The 16,506-nt window shown below is 42.0% G+C and overlaps 2 protein-coding genes across 2 annotated transcripts in view; both read left to right on the forward strand.

Moving 5' to 3' along the window:
• The window catches only part of TM9SF3 (transmembrane 9 superfamily member 3), a 70,805-nt gene extending 61,279 nt beyond the window's left edge, over window positions 1-9,526 (forward strand). The window contains exon 15 of the mRNA XM_059169315.1: window positions 5,415-9,526. Coding sequence (XP_059025298.1) covers window positions 5,415-5,482 — 68 coding nt within the window. The 3' untranslated portion in view covers window positions 5,483-9,526. The remainder of the gene's footprint in view (window positions 1-5,414) is intronic.
• A 4,740-nt stretch (window positions 9,527-14,266) lies between these two features.
• Window positions 14,267-16,506, forward strand: part of TLL2 (tolloid like 2) — a 120,153-nt gene continuing 117,913 nt past the window's right edge. Inside the window, exon 1 of the mRNA XM_059169311.1 lies at window positions 14,267-14,562. Within this exon, the coding sequence (XP_059025294.1) occupies window positions 14,373-14,562 (190 nt within the window). The 5' untranslated portion in view covers window positions 14,267-14,372. The remainder of the gene's footprint in view (window positions 14,563-16,506) is intronic.

Below are 16,506 nucleotides of genomic sequence, written 5' to 3' on the forward strand. Positions count from 1 at the left end.
AATTATTTAACCTTTCTTCCTCAACATTCACATTTGCGAAACATAGTAACACCTACCTCACAGGGTTGTATGGAGGCTTCAGTGACTAGATGTGGGTAAACAGGTAGATGGCGGATGCCATGAGCCATGGCTGCCGCGGTTCCTCTGCTGAAGAGGGCTAACAGTGCCTGCGCTTCTCTTCTGGGATTGTGTCTCTGAGTCTATAGTTTGTTTAAGTTCCGATACCATGTGTTTTCACCTCAGAACAACTTGATGACACTGAGTTTAAGCAGAGGTACCTTAAGGAAAATGCATACAAGTAACTTAACTTTTCTTCTGATTCAGGTTTCTGCTTGATGAATGAGGCTAATTCCCTGGTTCCCCCATAGGAGTAATGCCAGGCTTAAGGACTAATGAATGACTGTGGACACATTTCTAGATAGTTCATGATTCAGACCCTTCTCCTTTCTCTGTTATTTGCCATTGACTTTTTTTTTTTTTTTAAGATTTTATTTATTTATTTGACAGAGATCACAAGTAGGCAGAGAGGCAGGCAGAGGGAGAGGGGGGAGGAAGCAGGCTTCCCACTAAGCAGAGATTCTGATGTGGGGCTTGATCCCAGGCAGAGGCAGAGGCTTTAACCCACTTAGCCACCCAGGCTCCCTGACTTTTTTTTTTTTTTTTTTGGTAGTTCCATCTTTGGCTCTAAGGAGGTCAATACAATAAGGGAAATAGAATAATCTTGTTGAAAGCTAGGTTCTGGTATGGCATTTGTGGCCCTTTGGGGTACAAGATTGCTTTTTACCTCCATCAAAAGAATACATTCCATAGATAGGTGGTTACCAGAGGCAGGGGGCGTAGGAGTATGGGCAAAAATGGGTGAAGGTGGTTAGAAGGTTCAAACTTCCAGTTATAAGATGAGTGAGTTCTAGGCATGTATGGCGACTACAGTTAACAATATTGTATATTTGAAAGTTGCTGAGAGATTAGATATTAAAAGTTCTCAGATGAAAATCATAACTCTGTGCTATGTGAGGTGATGGATGTTAATTAAATTTATTGTGGTGGTTATTTTATAATATATACATATATCAAGTTATTATGTTGTACACCTTAACCTAAAACAAATGTTTTATGTCAGTTAAAATCTGTCCCATTTATATATACCGTGCATGATCGTGCATGTGCATGCACACACACACAATATTGACTGTAAAGTAGTAAAACTGATTCCACAAGCTATAAGCGGAGACAGTTCTCTATATTATGATCACATATTTTATTTGTAGCTGCTGTGATAACCATCCTTACCCTGTGATAATTAGTTAACCAACTTTGAGGGAAAGAGGGCTAGAATCTGCAGGTTAAAACTAGATTTGTATCACAAGGGAACATCCTTGTGTATCTCTAGGCAGTCAGAAGTTTGCTTTAGTATTGTTATTAGCCTGCCTTCCTTCAGAATGTTGCTTCTCCAACTCTTCTTTATTTAATGGGAGATACTTCTTTTTTTTTTCTTTGTTTCTTTAATATTTATTTATTTGACACACAGAGAGAGATCACAAGTTGGCAGAGAGGTAGGCAGAGAGACAGGGGAAGCAGGCTCCCCGCTGAGAAGAGAGCCCGATGCGGGGCTCGATCCCAGGACCCTGAGACCATGACCTGAGCCAAAGGCAGAGGCTTAACCCACTGAGCCACCCAGGCGCACCAGTGGGAGATATTTCTTGATTATTGCCAGCATTCAGTGATGTGTAGAACCATGAGATTATGCAGAGGGTTAAATTTTTTTTCTTGACTCTATATGTGATCTTAGGAAGACCTAGAGAGATAATATCTTGACATTTACAAAGAAAATGAAATGAATTTAGTTAATTTTTTTAGTGCTTTTTCTGTTGAAATTTCATCTTGCTGCCTGAAAATCTTGGCACATTCACAGTTCCTTGCTATCCTGGCAGTGTCCCAGCATGTATTCTTTAATGGGTGTGTGTGCCTTCAGTGCTAATCTGTTTTGGCGGGGGTAAGGAGGGAGGAAGTAGTTCAGATGAACTGATTAAAATGTCATCATAATACAGAATTGTACATGCTCCTCAGGTTATATTGCTAAAATGCTTTTTTTTTTTTTTAAATCAGTGATTGAAAGAAAAATATTTATTGGTTTTTTTAATGCAGGAAAAAGAAATATGTTAAGGTGGAAATAATTAGATTGTTACAGTTTTCCTATTTTGATCATATTATTTTAGCTTTAAGGAAATTAAAAGTTTATCTGTTATTCTCAAGACAGTTACATTTCTAGGGAGCGTACTTAGTATTTTCCTTTTATAAAGTCATATCTTTATCTGCTTATTCTTGAGATAACTCATATGATCAGGAAAAATGATTCTCTAGGTTGATACTGTTTGGCTTTTAAGCATCACTCTGCTCAGAGGGGTACAATGTTTTCTAAGTCTGGAATATTAGATTTGGTTATTGGATTGGTATGATACTAGCCCAGTTAAATTTTTGTTTCTTGTTAAAATTTTATAGATTTCTCTTATGTTCTAAGAATTTAGGTTCCTATTTACAAATTGAATGGTCTTTTTCCTTACTTTATAAGGACTTTTCAACTATTTCAGAATGATATCACAATTTCCAAGTGTAATTGTAATATAACTACTTCATATTATAATAAACATCTATTAATTGCAAAAATAATTAGAAATAGGTTTGCTTTGTTGCTTGGTGGGTTTTAAGAATACTTTGAGGGGGGGCGCCTGGGTGGCTCAGTGGGTTAAGCCGCTGCCTTCGGCTCAGGTCGTAATCCCGGGGTCCTGGGATCGAGCCCCGCATCGGGCTCTCTGCTCAGCAGGGAGCCTGCTTCCTCCTCTCTCTCTGCCTGCCTCTCTGCCTGCTTGTGATCTCTCTCTGTCAAATAAATGAATAAAATCTTTAAAAAAAAAAAAAAAAAAAAAAGAATACTTTGAGGGGCGCCTGGGTGACTCAATCTGTTGGGCATCTGCCTTCGGCTCAGTTCATGATCCTGGAGTCTGGGATCAAGACCCAAGTCAGGCTCTTGCTCAGCAGGGAGCCTACTTCTCCCTCTGCCTTTGCCTGTAGCTTCCCCTGCTTGTGCTCTCTCTTTCTTCTCTCTCTGTCATATAAATAAATAAAATCTTTAAAAAAAAGAATACATTTAGTATTTAATTATGGGAGATTTTCAAATATATGCAGAAAGAGGGACAACTATATATATGGATATATATATAAAATGAAAAGTAAGTATATATACTGAGTCCTCATGTACCACCTAATACCAGTAATTATCAACACATGGCCAATCTTGTCTTATTCATAATCCCATCTCATCCCTCTTTTTATTCTCATATGAATCACGAGTCTTTTTTAACTGTAAATATTTCAGTACATATATATGTGTGTGTACATGTATAATAACTATAACATAGTTATGTAATAATTATATACTTACATAATAATATTTGTAATGATATATAATAATCATATTTCAGTATATACATGTATCTAATTCCTTCATATGTTCAAATATTCAGTTAGTATTCACATTTACCCCACCAATTTCCATGTCTTTTTTTTTTTTTTTTTTAAAGATTTTATGTATTCATTTGACAGAGAGAAATCACAAGTAGATGGAGAAGCAGGCAGAGAGAGAGAGGGAAGCAGGCTCCCCGCCGAGCAGAGAGCCCGATGCGGGACTCAATCCCAGGACCCCGAGATCATGACCCGAGCCGAAGGCAGCGGCTTTAACCCACTGAGCCACCCAGGCGCCTCAATTTCCATGTCTTTTTAAATATAGTTTGTTTACATCAGGATCTAATTAAGGTCCATGCATTGCTTGGTTAAAATGTTGGGGTTTTTTTTGTTTTTTTGTTGTTGTTGTTGTTTTGTTTTTTAAGTAGGCTCCATGCCCATTGTGGAGCCCAACATGGGACTTGATCCTGAGATCAAGAGTCGGACACTTAACCAGATGAGCCACACAGCCCCCTGGTTAAAATGTTTCTTAGGACTCTTTTAATCTACTGATGTTTCCTCTCTTTTCCCTTACAATTTCTGTAAGAAATTTGAGTTTTTGTTTGTTTGTTTTAACTTTTATAGAGTTTCCCACACTCTGAATTTTCCTGAGGTGTCATTTAATGTTTCTCCATGTGTTTCTCCCCATATTTCCTGTAAAGGAGTAGTTAGAGCTATAGGCCTAATCATACTCAGTAATACTTGTCCAATAGTACTTAATAGGGGCTCATAAATTTATCAGGAGTTACTGATTCTTTCTGTGAAGTTAGCAGCCATTGTTAATTATTGCCTCATTCAAATAATGCTTTGGTGGTTATAATATTCAAATTCTGTCGTTCCTTTTATATTTCTGGAGTGCTTCTATAAGGATAAACTTCTTTTCATCAACTATTTGGTACCTTGAGGTACAGTTCATATATAGGAAAGGCAGAGTAGACTTCTTTCTTTCCTTGTATACACCAGTTGGGTGAATAGAAGTTAGTTCAAAAGGTGACTAATTAGGGGTGTGTGTGTTTTGTGTGTATCATTATTAACTTATGGAAGATTTACTTTTAGGCTCGGATAGTAAATTTCTAAATCCAATGGAGAATCTTCTCTTTGGCTTGATTGACTACCTGTCTTGTTCTGAGGATTCCTTAGTATAATTTGCAGTGAAGAGCTATCCAGTTCATTAATACACTCAGCAAGTATTTACTGAGTACCTTATCGTGTGCCAAGTACTCTCTAGGGTATAGAAAATAAATACCTCATTTAACAAAACAGACAAATTCCTCGCTTTCTGGTGTTCTGAGCCTCATTTGAGGCTAATTATTCAAAACATTTCACAACTCCTGACGTACTGAGCTGTCTCTCTCATCCACTTCCTCAAATATGTCTTCCTTTTTACCAACTACAGAGCTTCTACAATTTAAAGATAAAAATTCTGCCAGAAAATGCCTCTTTAGAGCTTCAAATGCGATTGTGCCATGGTTCTCAGTCCTTTTCTGAGAGAATCCCATCACATCTTACTTCCATTAGGTATCATATGATTTGGAGAACATGTTAAAATGGTTTAAATGACCTAGAATAATTTATGCTCAAATTTTTTAAATACATATTTTTTCATTTAACAAATTTTTTGTCATTATCAAATTACTCTTGCTTTGTACGTGATGTATTTTAATTCATATAGTTATTATACATGTAGTATAGTTCTAATTCTAAAAATATCACATTGGGTCTAACTTGGTATGTGACAGTAATAGGTGATTGCAAAACAAGTGATACAGTTTAGTAAGTTTAGAGTGAACACTAACATAAAAGATGTTATCTTGAAAAAAGAGTAACTTTCCAGAGCAGAGAGCATTTAATATTTGTAAATGATGGATATTGCCTTATATGTATTAGTTTCAAAACATTTTATTTTATCTTTGCAGGAGCAATTGGTTACATGGGAACAAGTGCCTTTGTCCGAAAAATCTATACTAATGTGAAAATTGACTAGAGACCTAAGAAAACCTGGAACTTCGGATCAATTTCTCTTTCATGGGGTGGAACTTGCACAGCAAAAAAAAAAAAGCGCAAGAAGAGATTTGGGCTTTCACACTGGGTACTCTGTGGGTCTCTCTTTCGTGGATGGCTTAAAGTAACATCTATTTCCATTGATCCTAGGTTCTTACTGACTGCTTTCTCCAACTGTTCACAGCAAATGCTTGGATTTTATGCAGTAGGCATTACTACAGTACATGGCTAATCTTCCCAAAAACTAGCTTATTAAAGATGAAATAGACCAGCTCTCTTCAGTGAAGAGGACAAATAGTTTATTTAAAGCATTTGTTCCAATAAAATAAATAGAGGGAAACTTGGATGCTAAAATTACATGAATAGAATCTTCCTGGCACTTAGTGTTTCTACGTTATTGAAAAATGATGTTCCAGAAAGATTACTCTTTTCTCTTATTTTTACTGCCATCGTCAACCTATTGTGGGACATTTTTATATATTGAATCTGGGTTCTTTTGACCTGTTTCTCCCCCCCCCCCAATCCAACTGCATCCTTTTTTTAAAAAAAGAGAGAATTTAAAAATATTAAAATCCTGCATGTAATATATCTGCTGTCATCTTAGTTGGACCAACTTCCCATTTATTTATCGTAAAACTATTCAGTTCCATCTTAATTCCATCCAAAGAAGATACAGTCTGAAGATAGAGGTGTACTCTCTACAATGCAATTTACTGTACAGTTAGAAAGCAAAGTGTTAAATGGAGAAGATATTTGTTTTTATTAAACATTTTGAGATTTAGATAAACTACATTTTAACTGAATGTCTAAAGTGATTATCTTTTTCCTTCCCCCAAGTTAGTCTTACATCTTTTTTGGGTTTGAATGAAGGTTTTACATAAGAAATTATTAAAAACAAGGGGGTGGGTAATAAATGTATATAACATTAAATAATGTAACGTAGGTGTAGATTCTCAAATGCATTTGGATGTACAGATTGACTACGGAGTACTTTTTTCTGATGATGATTGGTGTAGAAATGTGTGAATTTGAGTGGCTTTTTACATCTTGCCCTCCACTGCATGAAACATTGGGGTTTCTTCAAAATGTGTGTGTCATACTTCCTTTGGGAGGGGGATTGTTTTCTTCTGTTTCTTTTCTGAGTCTCCTACAGGAGCTAAATTTGTAATTTAGAAACATTTAATTTTGTTAATCCTGTCTGGGGCACTTAAGTAACATCTAAAGCATTACTGCTTTAGAATGTTAAAATAAACTTTCCTGACCAAATTGTTTTGTGAAAATAGATGTGTTTGCAATTTGAAGGTATCTTTTCAAAAGGCAATATTACTGAATGCAATTTTTTAAATATACTGTAAACTGTGCTTTTCTAATACAGGAGACCCACACCTTAGAATCTCCAGACTTGCTTACATCTAGATTATCCAGTAGAGTCACAAAGTAAATGATAAGCCTTTAGAATTACATTGTGGCACAAAATCTGTTCAGGTTGGTGGACTGTGTCAAGTGGGGATGGGGTAAAAGTGGTTAGCTTGCTATTGGATGAGCTAATAAAGGTTACAGTTTTCTAAGAGAAGTGATTTAGTTTTGAATACGTCTTTCTGGAGCTATCCATAATGTGAAGTTTTCCTAGAACCATTGAGTTTCTAGTTTAATAGTTTGCTATGCAAATGACCACCGAAAACAATACTGTATATTGGTATTTTTAGAAAGACTCAGAACCGCTGTATTTAAACTTTAATGTGAAACTCATGCCATTTATAGTTAAATAAGCTGTTTTCATTACAAAAATATGTTTCTGTAAATTGACTCTGTGTCCTATAATGTGGTATATAAGGACTATTAAGAGTGAAAAGTTTAATTTCTTACCACTTAAGTATGGCTCACATGAACAAACAGGAGTTTGATCAGAAGCTGTAGGTAAATCCTTCTTCAAGCCAAAATGTTGTATTAAATGCAGTCTGTGGCTCTTCCATTTTCTCTTCCTTCTCACCTGCCTTTAAGATCTTACAAGAAACTGAATGTCAGTATTTAGTGGCTTATGTAAAGTAATTACAACATAAAGTCTATCTAATGGAGTATCAGTTGGGCAGCAAGCTTTTGTCTTAGTAAAATGAAATCTGTTTCTCATGAATTTTGCAGGTAAGGTAAGGGTTTTAAAAAACGTGTGCTTCAGGTGCTTTCAGGTATACCAATTCCTTTTACTAAATTGAGTTCTATTTCAAGTCCTTTGGAATCCTCAGTGAACAAAAGTTTTCTAATTTCCAAATATGTTGTGTCATTAAAGTGAATATAAATTGCCTTGAAAGTGCTTAGAAAATATATATTGATTATGCCTTCATGAAGTGGCTGGCCATGTGTGTGTCTTGAAGAAGACTTAATCCACAAACAGTTTAGCTCCCTAGCTCTGGGTTATAGAGTAGTAAAATAAAATACTTAAGTTAGTTAAAGGGTGAGGTTCTTCCACTCCTTAATGCTGTGTGTCTGTCATCCATTTGTTAACATTACTTGCTCAACTTATCAACTGATGCTTTGAACACTACCAAAAACTAAGGATAAACTTTCTCCTTGTATCTGTAAGCATGCTTCTACTAAAATTTAGCTACAGTATTAACTGGCATCATTATTCATCTATCCTAGTACAAGGGTAGGATAAAGTGGAAATGGAATGGCTGGAACTATGGTAAAGCATTCTTTGGTATATCATGTTGGGCTCCTAATTTGTACTAAGTTTGACCACGAATCAAGCCCCATCCTCTTAGAATCCATTATACTGTGCTGATATCTGAACCTAATGAATGGTATGGTTGGGTGTTTTTCATTGACAGTGGACAGATCTCTTTATAAGGGTGGTTGCTGCAGATTCTAGTTTTTCCAAAATCCAGTTTATTTAGGATTTACCCACAAATTGTATTCAGTTTGTTAAAGCTTGTGTTTCCTAAATGTTTACAAACCACCTTCTGCCAAATGTCTTGCAAATAATATTCCTTTGAGTAATTTCCTTGAATTTTTACAAATGTAAAGAAAAGAAATGTATTAATGTAATTTGTTCAAGAAAAGCTGCATACCGAAGGGCTTCTGTATATAAATTCTGGGAAAGAAAAGCCTATTTGTAATCTATACACTGCAGGTCCATCTGGGTTTTAAGTTTAGGTTTCAGCATGTCGTAGTGCTTCAGTCTATTGATTTATTGGAACATGTAATAAATAGGAGCAGTGACGTATGAAAATGCAAGTACTCATGAATGTTTTATGTCTTCATAAAAATTCGATGGCTATGAAGCTGTATTTTCGCAATCAAGATGTTAAAGAGATCAGAGCAGTGAAAATTTATAAAGATTGTTTGGAAGTGTCTACAGAAATAGACTACATTTAGAGGTGGGGTAGATCAGAAAACATAAAGCTGCAGAAATTTTAAAAGGTTTAAATTCAATATGAGGAGTAATTCTAGTTCTCTCTTAGGAGCCTTTTCTGAAAGCTGTCTGAGTTGACATTCTTATTAGAGCTGTAGGCAGAATTGTGCAAAGACAAAAGGAAAAATTAAGTTTTTATTTTACTGTATCAAGAGATGGAAACAGAAACTGTTGTGAGGGTGAACTAGGCTTGCAGGTAATTGACGGACAAGGCAGTATTTTATGTGTTTACCCCAGTTCCTCATTTTAGGACATTTGAAAGTTAACAAATGTTCAAAGTAAGATCTTCAGGCAAGGAAAAAATAACATAGAATTCCGTTTTGAAGGACAGGAGAGTATACGCAGAAAAGCGGTCGCATGTGGGCTTTTCGTCTGTGTCATATTTGAACCTATAAATCTCCACAGAGCACGGGCAGTTGTTACCAGTGGGAAGGAAACTGTTACTGATTGATGATTACTTCCATTTTGTACCCACCTTTGGTTTCTGTAGATCGTATTCCAACTGGCTTTTTAGTAATAGATATCCAGTATATACTGTATCAAATACATTTGAGGTTCTAATCTAGACTGTTAATCTAACTGAAGTTGGATTTTTAAAATAATAAAAAGTTAAATGTACTTTCCTTGGATGCTTTATTTCTTTCCTTTTTGAAACAAGTGAACCAGGCCTAAGGAATCACCCATTATTACTGGTATGCATATGAAGTGATTACTGATAGCATTTCACAGTTAAACAGGAACCTGCAGACTTTTACTGTGAAGGGCAGGTAGGAAATATTTGAGGCATTGAGGGCCAGATGCAACTGCTCTAACACTGTAGCACAGCAGCGGAAGTAGATAGGACATAAACCAGCGAACATGGCTGTTTGCTATTGGATATACAGATTGACTGTCGAACAATAAAAATAACAGCCAATGGGCTACAGTTTGCTGACCCCTGAAATGAAGGATTTAAAAATTAAGATTCGATTTTTCACCTAACTGCTTATTTTGGAAAAAAAAAAAATTTAAATATACAGAAAGTTGAAAGAATGGTACAGTGTATAAGGTTTGTCTTTACAAGATTATTTTTCTCTTCTATTATCATTCTTTTGACTTCTGTGTACAAGCTCTGACTCCTACACTCAAACCCTTCTATCCCCAGGCCTGTTGTTATGATTAATCCTACATTGTCTAGCCAAAGTAGTGCCACCCATGTTCCCTCACAACCCTTCTGTGAAGCTGATAGGGTAGACTACTACATATTCTAGGAAAGAAGCTAGAGCAGCCAAAGAGTATATTATTTTAGGCTGGAAAGAATCAATATGAGATTAGGGTCCTCTCGACCACTCTCACTGTGAAATGCAAATACCACAATTCTAGCCTGTGGAGCAGATAATATAGGGAAAGATCGCATTGAAGATGAGTGTTTTATTCCAACAGAAGAGGTTATTTTTATTGTGCTACATCAAAATCAGTAATTTCCCCAGGTCTATTGGTACTTCTCTTTTTCATCTCCTGCTTTAACTAGTTATTTCAGTCCTTGTCAACCCTCTTAGTTCTTCCCCTAATTTTAGCTACCTCGGTCAATACAAATACTTGACAATTGCTGTTGGCCAAATAGTTTCACTTAGTACAAATGTGGATTGCTTTTGATCTCTAATGGACAGTTTCTGTGTGGATGGAAAATTAAGAGTCTGAGGGACTATTATATAGCCAGCTTTTGGATTTCAAAGTGAGAACTGTTTTCTTAAACTGTTAATCTACAGTTTAACGTTAGAATAGGGGGGAATGTGCCTCCAGTAGGAGTGTGGGGTCAGTGCTAATATAGTCTACAAATGTATTTAAGTCATTTTCAAAATTTTGCATGTTTAAGGTGTTAAGTTTCAAATTTAAAAAGTGGAGGAAATGGTTATATGGAGAAGTTGGATATAAGTCATTTTAACTGCCAATGTCCTGATTATTCTTAGTGGCTCAGTCTAAGCTACTAAGATTATGGTACTTAACTTTGAAGGTCATTGATGGGAAGGGAGGGCCTAGAGAGTGAAATATGGAAGGTTCCATATTGGAACTTGGTTCCAAGTTGGGAGTTGGTTATAGGTGAATGGAGTAGGACATACATACATAGGTAAGTGTCGTAAGTGTGGTCAGCTTGAGGGTTACAGTAGGTGTTGGCATGAGGATGCAGGCTGTGTGGTTATCAAGGTGTCCCCAGCAGAAACATGGAGGTGTGAAGCAGCAAGGCTCTGTTAGGATGATGGCAAGGTGTTTAATGCAACAGGAGTGGAGAGTGGACAGAGGTGGAAGGAGCCAAGACTGGAAGTGTGGAAGGAAGACCTGACAGTACATAGTGAGGTGCAGTGTGTTGGAGGAGCTCAGACAAAGGTTTTGGAGAAGAGCTACAAGGGGTTTTGAACAGCTGTTCAAAGATTATAACATATTTTTTAATAACCTTCTCTAAGGAACTCAAAGTGCCTTCTCAGTGGTAACGTAAACAAAGGAATGAGCTACCAGATAAGAGTGCCTGCTTTATTCTAGAGGTTCTTCTCCCTACCCTGGAGGAAATGGCGATGATGTGTAGTGGTCTGGAATGGCAAAATGAGGAGAAAGTGGCCTGTGTGGAGTAGCTGGCCACTTGGAGGGGTTGCACAGGGGTTTGAGAGCTGCTGCAAGAGAACCGGCCTGCTTTGGGTATCTGGAAATGGATGGATAGACATCTGACTAAACGGGAGGGCTGGGGGGAAGCTTGTATCCACTTGGTAGTTTTTCCACAGTGGGGGAGGAAACCACAAAAATTATGAATAATTATGGATGTAATGGGACTATGCTGAGCCGCTTTAGAGCATAAAGCCTTTTACTCTAAATCTACCTCTAGTATTCCCATGGGATTTAAATTTAAAAATACATATTTTAAAAATTATATGGGTCAAGATTAAGGTTCAATATAAAACTAGTGTGTGAAATCAGTAATTGTAGAACTCATAAAAATTATTGGGGCACCTGGGTGGCTCAGTGGGTTAAAGCCTCTGCTTTCAGCTCAGGTCATGATCCCAGGGTCCTGGGATCGAGCCCCACATCGGGCTCTCTGCTCTGCAGGGTGCCTGATTCCTCCTCCTCTCTCTCTCTGCCTCTCTGCCTACTTCTGATCTTTGTCAAGTAAATAAATAAAATCTTTTTTAAAAACCACATATTTAAAAAATTACATGGGTCAAGATTAGGGTTCAGTATAAAACTAGTGTGTGAAATCAGTAATTGTAGAACTGATAAAAATTATTAACCATCCCTTTTCAGTTGTTCCTATCTAACCTCTCAATACGATAATCCAAATGTTTGTTGCTGTTTGTTGATGGAGAGCCAAAGTAGCATGAAAACAAGGCTTCTGACATAAAACTGTGCAGCTTGCTCATTCAGGAGCACCACTGTCTTCAAAATATTTGGACAAAGACTGTTGGTGAGAAGACCTGGCAGCTACTCACCAGGTGGGGATTAGAGGCAACAAAGGCTCACAACCTCAGGGCTTATACAGGAGGTCTCCTATAATGTCCTACTTTCTAGAGGAATTCCCTGCTAATGAGGAAGCCAGTTGGCTGTTTACCTAGTGCCATCTGGAGACCTGGAAGTGTCACAGAAGTTTGTTAGGCTTTTTAGATGTTGACTTTGTGGACTTGCCTACTGACAGGTGGTGACCTTCACTGGGTTCAGTGCAGGGAACGATGGCGTTGGGTTTGACTCCTTCCAGCATTCAGGCAGAAATGCCATTCAACCCCTTCCCACCCTATTGCCTGTTTAATGGCCACTTGGCCTCTTCACTGCCATTTGGTGGCATCCACTCCCCCCAGACTTCTTTCTCCTACTTAGGAGTTCCAAATCAGATCTTCTTGCCCAATCTAGCTCCATTCTGCATGTGCCCGTTTGATGATGAAACAGGGTCAACTTGGATTTCTAAGGGTGAAGACAAAATACCCCCGACACTACCTTCCAGTAGTTGTTTTAAACCTTTACTGGTTTGAAGGACTTGTTATCCTAGTTAATAGATAGGACATTACCATAATCCAAGAAATTAGAGTCTTGTATATAAAGCCCAACTCTAGTTTGTCATTAGTGGCCGTGAAGTCATGTGGAAACCTAAAAGCAAATTTAGTTCATATTTTGCTTAAATATTTTAAATGAAAAAATATTCTACTGGGTGGGATGCTGAAAAATCTCTACACATTGATGTGTTTTACTTCTTGATTAGGGTAATTTTGCTTGCATAAAAAGGTCTTTGAAATGCCTCATGGTAATAGAACTTTTTATGTCTATAAGTCAAAATGGCTCAGTTCTGACAATTTTTACATTTAAGGTACAATGTGGGAGTGGGTTTCAAATACTCCTGATTATTCTTCTAAATTATTTGGTCATATGTTTTTAATTGGCAAAAAATAACCAGACTTCAAAAATTGGTCATTTTTATTCCATCCAAGTTACTGGTGAGTGGCATATTTAATAAAAACATGTCTTTAATTTAACACAAATAGCACATACAGCTGTTCATTTGTCAATCTTTTTGCCTGCACGAAGCATCTTAAAACAGTTTTGCTGAAGGATAGGGTCACCAAGAGGGGAAATCTGTCATTTTAAATAATTCTTCCCCTAAGGCAATCGCATCACCAGCCACTAGGTTAGGTGAGGTGGGTGCTGGCACAAAGGTCCTTCATGGCTAGACGAGGGATATTGAGAAAGCTGAGAGAATCGTGATCTTTTGTTTTTTTCTGAGCTGAAAGCTACCAGCGAGAAGATTAACTTCATTCCTATGGAGAAACGATTGTCCGAAAGCACAGAGCCAGTTGGTAACGACGCGGGCCGCTCACACCGGGCTCCTGGTTCCGAGAGCTCCGAGCCACAACCGCTGCTGCCAGCCTTCGCCCACGTGTGCATCAGGGAGTTGTAAAGTGAGTCATGCCGACAAAACAAGGCGGGAAGTCCAGCCTTGATCTTCAGGAGCAGCGTTCTCGGGGGCCGGAGCCAGAGAAGGCGCCCGGACAAGGGCGCCCTCGACTCGGTGGGAGCCCTGCGGGCCCCCGGTCCTTGCCTGGAGCATCTTCACCTCGCTCCCGTTCCTCCGAAGTTGCGGAGGTGCCGGGAAGAGGAGGGGCCTCGCCTCGGGCGCCCGAGTGATTGGCTGCCTGGGGCCCCTGGCGAGGGCTGTGTGGTCCAGCCCGGGTGGAGAGGGGCGGAGCGGCCACTGCTCCAACCACCGCCACCACCGCCACAGTCGCAGCCGCTGCAGCCTCGGCCGCCGGGCAAGTAGCTCCGAGCCGCGGCTTCCTGAGCGCCCCGACGCGGACCGCGGCGCCGCGCTCTGCTCGCCCCGCGCCCGAGCCATGCGCGGCCGCCGTGCGTAATCGCCGCGCCGCCACCGACCTGACCCTCGCGCGCGTTCCCTGACCCGAGAGGAGCTTCCCGGACACGCAGCTCCCGCGGGCTCCGTCGGCCCCTAGCAACCATGCCCCGGGCGACTGCTCTCGGGGTCCCGGTGCCACTGTTGCCGCCTCTCCTGCTGCTGCTAGCGCCGCTGCCCCGCGGCGCCGGGGGGCTCGCGGAGCTCTCGGACGCCGCCCCGGACTATTCGGCGCTGGAAGGCGAGGAGGGCGCGGAGCAGCAGCTGGAGCATTACCACGACCCGTGCAAAGCCGGTAGGTGCCGCCGCCGCCGCCGCCGGGGAAGTCCGGCAGAAGTTTGCCTTTGAAATGCAAATGAGTGGTGGGCAAGCGGGCGCTGCCTTCTGTGGGGCGGGTCTCCCTCCCTCCCCCGAGGTTCCCCGGCTCCCCGGGAAGACAATGCCACTCCGGCTGGGACGTCCCGGCCGCGGGCCTGCGGCGCGCCCCGGGTGGCAGCCTCGGGAGCGTTCCCCCTGCGGAGGAGGGCGGGCGCCCGGGCCGTCTGACAGCCAGGTGCTCCGCACGAGCGGCCGCCGAAGGCGCGGGGCAGGGCGCGCCCCTCCCGGGCTCGGAGGGAGCCCTGGCCCCGGCTCCCCGCGTTTGCAAGTTGTGCGCAAAGTTTCCCGAAATCTCACGCCTGCTCTTGGGAAGAGAAGAACAAAACCCGAAAAGCGGCGCGGCGGGCACAGGGAAGGTGGTAGCTGAGGGAGAATGCGAGTGACGCGAGTTGCCGCAAAGTTCCCGATAGCCCCCTCAGCGTGGTCCCCGCCTGGGGGTCGCGGAGATGGAAGCCGGCAGGTGCTCTAATCCCTCAGGAAGCGGCGCCGGGACGCACGGGTCTTTCTGGCGCACATTCGGCCCGGGCGCCGCGGCTCCCTTCCCGGAGCCACCAGCGGGCTCGGGTGTCCCGAGGGGCGTGGCCTCCGTGCCCGCGCGCTCCGGGCAGCAGCGCCTCGGGGGCCCGGGCGCAGGTTCCGGAGAGCTCACGAGTGCGGCGAGCTCCGGCCGGGACCCAGGCGAGGATGGGCTGGGAGGCCCGCCTCACCCCTCCTAGCCCGCGGCCGGCGGCCCGCAGAGACGAACAGACGGAGGGGAGAGCACGGCCTCCCTCCTCTCCCCGTGCTGTGGCCGGCTGGGTCTGGGGGAGCGCCGTGGCCGGTACCCCCACTTCTTCACTCTCTGGAGACCTCTGCTAGCCTCAGTTCCCTCATCTCTAAATTGGGGACAGTAATTATAGGAAGTCTCATGATGTGTGGGAAAATTCTCTGCGAATGGAGTGATGAGATAGATGGTCCTGTAATGATCTGGGTCTTCCCTGCAGCGGCTATGGGCAAAGTTGGGGGTCGGACAGATCAGAATTGGCCGAAGTCTGGGGAACACCAAGTCACTAGGAGGCGGGAGGACCCAGAGGCCTCCCTGAGAATCTTGTGAAGGTTGAAGTTCAAGCCAGGCTTGAGGGGCCTGGTCTTACCCTGCAGGAATAGTCCTCCAGAATACCCACCAATTACTGTACCTGGTGGGGCTTCTGAGTTAGGAGGGGCAGGAATATTGGTTCCTGGGTCATTTGAGAGAACGTCAGCGGGTAGCATGTCCCAACTGAGGCATCCCAGTTCGTCATGGGACCCAGCCCATGACCAGGGAGAGATCTCTGGAGCACTGTTGGAATGGTGGGTGGCCTTGCCTGGAAAAGACAGACACCGAGGCTGTGAAAACCGGGCGGGGGCTAAAGGGGTTGAATCAACCATCGATGAACCTGTCAGATCCTGGACTCTACAGTTGTGTGCTGGGGCCTTTGGGCAGCCATGTGGGCAGCTGGGGCCTGGACTCGGGAAGCCATCAGTGTGTTGAGGTATGGACCGAGACCTCTGGTATGTGGGATGCTGAAAATCCAGGTGAAAGAGACATAGGGCTGTCTGGGAGAGCCCTCCCGGCTCCCAGGCTCAACCTTGTGGAATAACCGGGTGGCAGGTTTGCCTCTTGAAGCCTCCTTTTTGTCCAATAATTTTGTAGAAAATGCTAGATAACCAGGGCATGTGTGTGCTGTGACTATTCACCCGCAGGATACAATTGGCGGGCTGGGCTGGGGAGTAGAGGATCTTGGGAGCTTGCTTTCGGCCCTCTCCAGGCATGTTCCTTGGCCATCCTTGATCTTCCTGCGGCTGGGGCCTCTCCTCCAGCTGTGCTCATTCTAAGAATGGC

Source organism: Mustela lutreola, chromosome 4, assembly GCF_030435805.1.
Source record: "Mustela lutreola isolate mMusLut2 chromosome 4, mMusLut2.pri, whole genome shotgun sequence".
Classification (NCBI taxonomy): Eukaryota; Metazoa; Chordata; class Mammalia; order Carnivora; family Mustelidae; genus Mustela; species Mustela lutreola.